This window comes from Megalops cyprinoides, chromosome 1 (genome assembly GCF_013368585.1).
Source record: "Megalops cyprinoides isolate fMegCyp1 chromosome 1, fMegCyp1.pri, whole genome shotgun sequence".
In the NCBI taxonomy this organism is placed as follows: domain Eukaryota; kingdom Metazoa; phylum Chordata; class Actinopteri; order Elopiformes; family Megalopidae; genus Megalops; species Megalops cyprinoides.
Window position 1 is genome coordinate 63,213,260 of NC_050583.1, and position 9,630 is coordinate 63,222,889.

At 45.3% G+C, this 9,630-nt stretch overlaps 1 protein-coding gene across 1 annotated transcript in view; it reads right to left on the reverse strand.

Moving 5' to 3' along the window:
* spred2a (sprouty related EVH1 domain containing 2a) overlaps nucleotides 1–8,551 on the reverse strand; it is a 33,058-nt gene extending 24,507 nt beyond the window's left edge. Inside the window, exon 1 of the mRNA XM_036532315.1 lies at nucleotides 8,158–8,551. Within this exon, the coding sequence (XP_036388208.1) occupies nucleotides 8,158–8,183 (26 nt within the window). The 5' untranslated portion in view covers nucleotides 8,184–8,551. The remainder of the gene's footprint in view (nucleotides 1–8,157) is intronic.
* Nucleotides 8,552–9,630: the final 1,079 nt, after the last annotated feature.

Genomic DNA, 9,630 nt, shown 5'->3' on the forward strand with positions numbered 1-9,630 from the left:
GCTAGAAATATCTGCAGATGCCTCAGCTCACTGGACTGGGCCTTACAGATATATCTACATTCAGCTAGGGGGAAGACCACTGCTCCGAATTGAACCTGTGCCAACCACCACGCCGTTTCATGCGTGCTGGTTTCGGTTTTGTTAGAGGATCCTCCATTTTCTCGGACGCTCCTCCTCCTCCACATTTTCCCAGCGGACCACAGAGTTCTTCCTCGGTGAAAAGCGAAAGAGGACAACCGAAATGAAAGGTCATTTGCGTCAAGCCTTGGGTGATAGGTGCAAGGGACGGGAGAGTGACATTGTCACAGTGAGGGTGGCAGTTGACACTGTGAAGAAAAAAAAAAATACACAGCCTGCAAAGACAGGCATATAATCTGTGGCCACAGAACACATGCCTGGTGGTTACCCAGTGGGGACGATGCAGCGTTGCACTTTATTAAGACAGTCCTGATGCAAAGGCCGCCTGCTTCTGGCACCCTGGAGGAAACACTGTGCTGACCGCCTTCACGGCGATACCACAGCAGGACCGGTTCAGATGAAACGCGATCGTCGCGTTTCGCGAAGAGGGAAATGAATATTTCGAATCGAATATTTCCAAATATGTTCTAGATGGAAAACATCTGGCCGGGAGGGGGAAAAAAAAAAGCAAAAACAAAGGCCTTGCCTTTTTTTTCCCTGGCTTTTCCAACACCAACTTTTGTGGTTTCAAAAGAAAAGATGAATTCCAGTTTCTTTCAGATTAGGCCATGGAAGCCATTAATCTCACTGTCATTAATATGAGAACATGCTTCAACGGAGCCACTAAGTTCTATTTTATATGAGAGAAGCGGAGCTCAAATGTGTGGGCGATTAATCCACCCCCACCCACCCCCCGCGCCTCCCGTTTTGTTTTCACTTTGAAATCTGAGCAAAAACAGAACCTCTCTCAAAAGGTAAATGGCTGCTGGCCCCCCCAACCCCCCAAAGAAACACATGAAAGAAAGACGCAGAGATCAAAAGATCGTCTGTCCAAGTGGCACCAACACTTTAACCAATTCTCTGATAATTGCAGTCGGTTACTTCCTTTGTGATAAGGGCCCTTCTCACCCTACCTAGCCTGTCCAAACTCCAAACCCAAACATAAAAAAAAATTGCGAGAAAACATATGGGTTTCATTAAAAATGTTAAATGCGCATGCTTGCAAATTTACAGAATCATCTCCATAAATTAAAAAAAATACAGCGAGGTAAATCAATTCCGGGTGAAAGCTCCACTGAATCGACTGTGAGGAGGTCTGGAGTTTGGTCAACTGACTTCTTTGGGTCCAACTTTAAAGCTGCAGCCATCTCCGCCTGCAACTGTAAAAACAATGGGCCAATTTTCCCCACGCCGAGACAGTGAGAGAGCTATACCTCGTGGCTTGATTTGTTTTTTACCCGTATGTACAGTGCCTCTCTTGCAGCATTTGCAGTTAGTGAAGGCTCACATGTACGCAGCCTATGACCTGCAGGATAAGGTCACTCCACTCCTTCCACACGAACGCATACACTTACACACGCAAACACACACACAGGCATGACAACACACGCGCACACACACCAAAGTGGGAGTGCCCAAAGTGCCATGTACATACAGAAGCTCCTACACTCCGGTTCATTAAAATTGTTCTTAACGAAATGCATATGTAGGCAATGAAACAGCCTTTTTACGTGCATATGTAATGAAACGCCCAAGCGTGTGTAGAAGGAAAAGGAGCGGCGTGCCTCTTCCATGTCGGTCAAACGAACATCAGGCAATACCGGAAGATATTGTCAGCACGGCACAACTATAAATAAATGCATGGTGTTTATCGTTTCTGCTGCCCAGGCATTAAAAATGGCACATGAGCGGGGGGGGGGGGGGGATTTTTAGATATCGCTGTGATACTAGTGAGCCAGCGTGTCGGCCATTCAAAACGAAAGTTGCATCCTTGTACAAATTTAGAGCACCCAATTTTACCCCCTACCCACTCCCCCCTGCATTTCTCTGCTCTAGCACCTCCCCATCCCCCACCATTGTCTTAGAGCAGCGACTGAAAGCCACCCCGAAGAGGTGCGTGTTTTTTTTGAAGAACTCGTACCGGCTGACGACTTGCTAGGGAAATCCTCAGAGCTTCATGTTTTTATGTTTGGCAGCAGAGATTGAGCCACATATATGAGAAGCAGTTGGGGGAGCCCTTGTGATGTGGCCAGGGATAACTCAAATGCAGACCTTGCACATACCGAGTCTGGATGAATCACACAGTTACAAAACACCGAGTGTTCTTCTCTGCAGTAAGGTTGGAAGTACAGCACATAATAGTGTAGGCCTGTTCCTTCCATTCAAGAAACTTCAACAGCGAGGCTGTTGTTCAATTACCAAAACCTATAGTCATCTCAAAAAAAATAACATGCAGGACTTCATCGTTCACAGCAAATAAGCAACAAAGCAACAAATAATTAATGAATCATTACAATAATATAGCTGATGCATCCGAGTGACTCACGTCACCGTCATACTTTTGTTATCTACTACAATGAATTGCACCAATGATAGGAAGCAGGGGTTAACGGCAATGGACAGAACTATACACAACATTCCAGGGTGACATTAAAAAGCCATTAGGAAGAAAACTTGCAGGCAAAAAGAAACAACCTGAACCATAAAACTCAAAGATAGCTTCCTGTTCAGAAGTTTGGCTGTTGACCTAAATCCCATCATGCACAGCATTCCTCCTTGGCAGGAGCGGGAGGGAGCAGCCAGCTCAGCTGTCTGAAGACGGACCGAAGGCCTTGTTTGAACAGCGCAGTTTACAGTAGTGGAGTGGCTTAGGCAAATAAACGATTCCGTTTTACGACATCTTGGGCTGACGGAAAAAGAAATAAAATTCTAGGGAACAATCCAATTAAATATTAACAACCTAGCAGGTGAAGCTGAGGCAGAGTTGACACTGAGCTACAGAACACACAACACCTTTTATTTAAACTGACCTGAAGGACTGCAGAGAAAGGTTTTTTTTTTTCCTGACACAATGTAGACCCCTGAAATTCATGGGATCTGGCCTGAACTTGCTTATAACCATGTGGAGGGGATGGAGGTCAGTGTGACAAACTGGAAATGGAAGATGGGGAAAGGGCAGCAGCTGGAGACCTGCACGGGATGTATCTCTCTCTGTAGTAGAAGGAACATTTTTTCCCATGAGCACCTCCTGTCTGAGTGAAGGAATTGAAAGAAATTTTTTGATGACTCTCCAGCTTCTGAGGCTCAGTAACAAGGGAGCCCTCTGCAGTCAGGAGACCTCCCAATACAAGCTATTGTGACGGCATGGTAACGTTGCAATATGTAACTTCCTCATTATTAATTTGCCAAACATCCTTTCAGTTCAAATTTTAAATTTAAGACTTTCCCCGCCATTTTATTTTGAATCCTATGATTCCAAATGACGTGAACACGGGGGTACTGTGGTGGATAATGCATGAATTTTCACAGCCGAAGCAAAGATCCTAGCAAACACAGAGGAAACTTGAGGAAACTGTGGCATTAGTCAAAGTAAAAATCACTGGGTGCAAGGTTGACCAGAGCTGGGATGACCGGGTCTACAGGCCGGGCATGAAGGCTGACAAACACTAGCTTCCTTTCTCAACACAGCATCTTCCGATTTCACTTTACCGTTTTAGCAGCGCAGCAGCGTGGTAGCAGTCGAACTCACTTCAGTACACTCACGAAAGACTGTATTATCTCCCCTCCTTTCAGGGTACATAATGCACTTTTGCGACGGGGCTCTGTGCCGTTGGCCCGAGAGCACCACGGGGACAAAAAAAAAAAAAAGCGCTTTGACCTTGCGTGTGCTTCGCACACTCCTTGTTGACAGCAATCCGAAACGTGCTGCGTTTCGAGGTGGAGTCGATACCGCAGCGGAGCGCGGGGCAGCCGATGTCACTATCGAGTGGAAGTAAAGGAAATCCATCCTCCATTAGCCCTGTCACATTGCCATTTGGCTGAGCCCTCTGCAACGTGCTGTGACAATACGCCCAACGTCACAGACTCATGTAAACAAAATACATGTGTAATGTTAGGATTAGCGCTTGGGAAAAAAAAAGAGAGGCATGGGGTTACTTTCAGTTCCCCAGGCCATCTTCATGAAAAGGGACATATGACCCATATTAGATATAAGCTGATTTGTGTAAGCCCTTGTTGGGAGCTGAGGGTTGAGGGAAAGCCATATACACCCCGGACATCCTCTTATGTGGATTCAAATGAACAACATTAGAAATATTAGAACAAAATTAAAGTGCAGGGTTTAACCACTCGTGACAGCTTACCGGCTGTCTTCTGTGTCAATATTTGTCAGACAAGAGCCTGTGAACACTGCTCCTCAGAACAAATGGTCAGGGATTTATCTCACAATTATCATTACCACATTCAGCTTGATCTTGGAATATTACGTTGCCATGGCTGTTCCAAAGACTAGGCCTGTTTAGAAAAGCCATATTGCATGAAACCCAGGGAAAGCATTCAGCTGGATGCAGCAAGCACAAAATGAGTCAATAGCCCCTTACAAGGCTGATTTACACTTGGTGCGTTCAACCAAAGACTTTAATTTGGTTTTACGTGCTTGTAAAACTTCCCTTGGTGCCTTTTGCATTTTAAACTTGTCAAATATTTATTTCACTCCAGCCCAGGCATCGGAAGGCCTGCACAGCATCTGGAGCTCCGGGGGCACCTGGGCAGGAGTCCTCCGCTGTGTGGAGCAGAGCCATAAACCCGTGTGTGGGCAGGCCTCACCCCTCCCCCCCCCCCCCCCCCTCACACACACACACACACACACACACACTCCCCGCCACCAATCTCTGCTCTCGCAGCTTGGACCTGGCAGGCCGACTCAAAGGACTGGATGCTTTTGCCATCTAAAGCAACCTGCCAGGTTTTTGTCTACTCTTTAACACGAGTAAAGTGAAGAGATCTGGATGACTTATTTTTTAAAAGACAACTTAAGATGATAAAAGGAAAAAAAAAAACGAAACCCTTTATGCTCACAATGTGTGCATTTCTCCATGTTATGCATTTACGGTGCTCTCACTGGGCAGCGAAGAGCCAGCACGTCGTAGCCTTTAACCAGCTTGTGTTAGTTTGTTCTGCAATTCTTGGATGCTGTTAAGCAACACAATTTTGGAAAACGGTCTCCTCTTGTACCTGCAAACTCCATTGGGGATGTGCAGGGAGATGTGGCCTAACTGGCCCATTCCAGGAATGGCCAAAAAGCCTCCGAGAAGGGTGCAGCAAACCCCTTCTTTGCTGCCTCTTGGACACGTGTTACACAAGTAGAGGAGTTATCGGCTCTGTGCATAACAGAATGCCCCTCCTCGCTGAAGTCCAAATCAACAAACAAACCTGAGGGGGTATAATTCACTTGCAGCATGTGTGCTCCTGCGGGTCTGCCCCATTGCTGGGTCCCACACCCCGCCACCCCCCCCCCCCCTCCACACCTACAGTGCCCTGATACCCAGGCGAAAAAACTGACACACTAACTCATAACGAGGGGGCTGATATGAAATCGATCCTTACTGTATGAGGCTGGGAAGCAGAGACGGTTGCTGGTGACCTTTCCTGAATGTCATTTTCCACTGTTGTTCCCCCGTGCCATTATTGACAGACCCTGGTTCAGTGGTTGTGGGGCATCATTACTGTGATCAATGAAGCTACCGCTGACCCTGCCCCCCCTTTTTTCAGGAAGCGAGGGGGAATTGCTGCGGAGAGGGGAAGTTTAACTTCCATTCTGGCACTTTATGTAAGAGGACAACCATGTTTTTGGAGGGTGTAGAGGTTTCAATTTTCTAGGCAGGATATCACTGCTGTTCCAATCCTTAAAGTAATAACCCAGTTTCCTCCAATAGGTGGTAGACTATTCAGGACCTGTCTTTCCTTGGAGCTGACTGGCAACACCAACACCGAACACACCATTCTGTCATGCCGATACACTAGATTCCGCAGACGGGGAGGAAAGGAGTTCAGTGCCTTGTGGCTTATGACTTTCTAGTTGTGACTCACCTCATTCACAATTATTGAAATGTCCCCGAAGGTGGATAACTAATGACACAATTTCAGCACAAACTAAGATGACCAGCCAGTGAGAAGCAGAGATGCAGGGCAGTGAGGTGATGAAACTAGCACTGAGCATCAGTCAAACCTGGCCACTCATATTCTGTATAGAGTGAAATGTAAGCCAACAGAATAAACTTAATTTTATGTGCAGAGTGAAGTAATTCCACCAAAGTAAGAGTACACAGCCTAAGGTAAATGTAAAAAATGTGGAAGGCTGACACAGTACGCAAGTCATTCAAAGCCCAGACATGAAACTTGAGTCAATCATTTCAATCCACATCAAACGCAGAACTGTACTGGCATTATGACTTTTTGAGGTCAAAATCATCTCACAACTTGGCCTACGTTTCCCTGCCTTCATTCCTCGTGAGACCTATCCTGAAAGTAAACATTTCATAACCTCTATTATACTGCTACTATTCGCATTCCCCTAGAGTCATTTGTGTATCCAAGAGGGTGTGACAGAGAATGCCATAAACTCCAAAGACATAAGGTGCTCACATCTTGTGACAAGGATTTGCCATATCTCTACATTTCAAGATAAAGACCTAGGACATAATCAGATACAAACAAGTACAGGGATTAAAAAAAATAATTTAATCAAAGAAAGCAAACCTTAAAGCAAAAGGCCAACAAAAAAGTAAAGGCCTAACACAAATGTCACAGGCTTCAAATAAAGAACTTTAAAGACATCACGAACATTATCTACAATGATGACGCTTAACATTACATATCTTTACTATTAGGACAAGTCGGGGAGACTTAATTCCTAGCCCCATGAGTGTAAACCTGGCTAATGTCTCCTGTAATCCTAATGCCATTAGTGTGTAACATTGATCCTCGCGTGGGGATATTCAGTATCCTTTCTAAATCTGTGTGAGTTCACTCATGAACTGCAGGCTGTTGGTTACGACATTTATTACAGGCTCGCTGTTCTGCGACCCTGACGGATCAGAATTTACGGTACTTCTCCACTGTCAACATAATATTTGTTAACGAACATTATGTCATGCATTTGTCGCTTGTGAGACAATCTTTGCAGCATGGTAACATCGGTTATCTCGACAGCTAACGTTAACCCGTAACCATGCCATTAGGTCTTATATATAGAAGGCTACTGCCACAAAGCGTCGTGCACAACGCACGCAGAGAATCAAGACATTTTGAAAATTGTGCCCGCTGCATTTATTTTGATTCTCTGAACAGCAGTGTGTCCATTTCACCATATTGTATCGCTTCCAGATGACTGCAGACAAATGCGGTAGCTACGCCACTACCCAACTGTCTATCTGGATCGTCTGACTTTACAGGCCAATAAACGTTCAGCTGTTCCAAAATTATATTACGCTCTAATGATCAAACTATAATGACCTAAATGTTTTGTTGGTTGAAAATGTGTCCAGCTTTGCCAGCTACGTGCGCGGCACCCCCAGCCTCCCCCATTGGTGTTTTTATGAATGAAGTGCGGTATGCAAATTGGAACGATTCAAGAAAAGAAATGGCGGATATTACATATCACTTGATTCAGGTCCACAAAGAAAGCCTCTCTCGCAGTCTTACCTAGCTAAACAAATTACACCAACGCTCCAGCGCCATAAGCAAAACTTAAACATTTCAATGCATCGTGCGAATGCCAAAATCGGGAAGGAAATCGAGCTAACTGCATTCGTTCGCTACGTAACTAATGTCCGGGGACGTACGCCACATTTTAAAAGATCTATTCACTGTAAATCCCTTTACAAAATGTTTCCGATCCACCCCCACCCCTCGGCCCTCCCCCTCCCCCTGCCTTCTCAAGACTGAATCCGTGGAGCAAGGAGGGGGCCCAGCCACCCCTCGCTCAGTCCACTGTCAATTACATATTGCAACAAAGCGTTTTCAAGTGCGAAAACAGTGCCGCAACTTGACGAAACCTCGTTACCTCGCTAACTTCTTAACGGCGCACGTATCTCACCTGTTAGCGTACAAAGAAACAACTTCCACACACGCACGAATTCCGCACAACTGATAGCAATCAAATATGGGAAAAGGACCATTTTTAAAAGTCTAGCAACTTACTCGTCTGGGTGTGTTTCTTCGGTCATTTTTTTCGTTTCACCTACGATGAATTCCCACGGCGGGTATACATTCTGCACTCTTCATTTTTGTCGCAGCCTCTGGTCTTTCACATACTGTAGCACCGTTTTTCCAATAGTTTTTTTTTTCGATGTTTGCCTTTGTTCTCTCTCCCTGCTTCGTCTTGCCGCTTTTTGTTCTTTTTTTATAATTAATTAGAGGAGTGTATCCATCGAAAGTGTAAATCCCCTGGGTAGGAGCCCTCTGGTTTAGTTGTTCTTACGTGCCGTGCAAGGATAAACTTGACTGCCGAAATCCCGTGGTTTAGAGTGTGCGCGGATGTTGCTGAGGGTGGCCCCGTACGAGCCCCATCTCCTGTTACTCCATGTTGGATTCTGTAGGCAGCGGCCAGCGCCACCGACACAGAGGAGGAGGGGGGGAGAGAGAGAGAGAGAGAGAGAGAGAGAGAGAGAGAGAGCAGGGCGGAAGCGATGACGTCATGTCAGACTGACTGCAGCCCATGTGGGACCCGGAGTGGAAGTGGTAGAGAGACCACTGAGCGCTAAAATATCAGACCAGCGGTGGAGACTGGAAGGCAGCTGTCCGCCCTAACGCTTCCTCTCTTTTTCAGAAGTACCACAAACTGGCAGCTTGTGAAGATAGAGCCTCTTTCGCTAATTTGGTGGTCACCCTTGACCGACAAAAGCTTTTAAACATAACAGTTTGGGACATGATCGAGGTAAACGCCACTAAACACAAGCGGTAGTCTACTCTTATTATTCCAGTTGCTTATTAGATGCTGTTGAACTCTTTGCACACATTTAGTGTGGTTATTGGGATAAAAAGGGAAAACAGTCAATGCACACGATTGATTTCGCGTCTTCATTCTGAGTGAGGGTACATAACAGAACATGTTAACGCGCCACCGCAGCAAGATAAGATTTATGTCAGGTGCATATGATGACCACGACAGTAACATACAAGACTGGGCTAACCAGGCTGTCAAACAACAGACGTGTCACGTTGACAACCGTCGGTCAGTGCGTTGTATTGATGTGTTTGCCCACAAGTTACTTGGGATTTATCTTCTGATTCCGTGATTCAGAGGCCAATGTGGTAAGCTAGACATTGGCAACAAAACATGAAATGGCAGATTTAGTGTGTAAGTCTGTGGACAGAGCAGCCTTTGGCAAGCCTTACCATTTAAGTTTATTAGCTTAGCTGTGGCTGGCTCAGAATAATTCCATACATGTTGGATACATTCATTCTGCTTGATATTTACTGCCAGAAAGGTTTTAAATTATACTAGTAAAATGTGTCCTCACCAATCATTTAAAAACCGAAAGCAACATGGTAATACACTACTGTACCACAACTGAAACATTTTAATAACATAACAATAACCCTTAAAGTTAACTTGCTTTTATTTTGAAAAATTGTGACGTGTGTTCCCACAAAACAATATGCAGCCTGTCA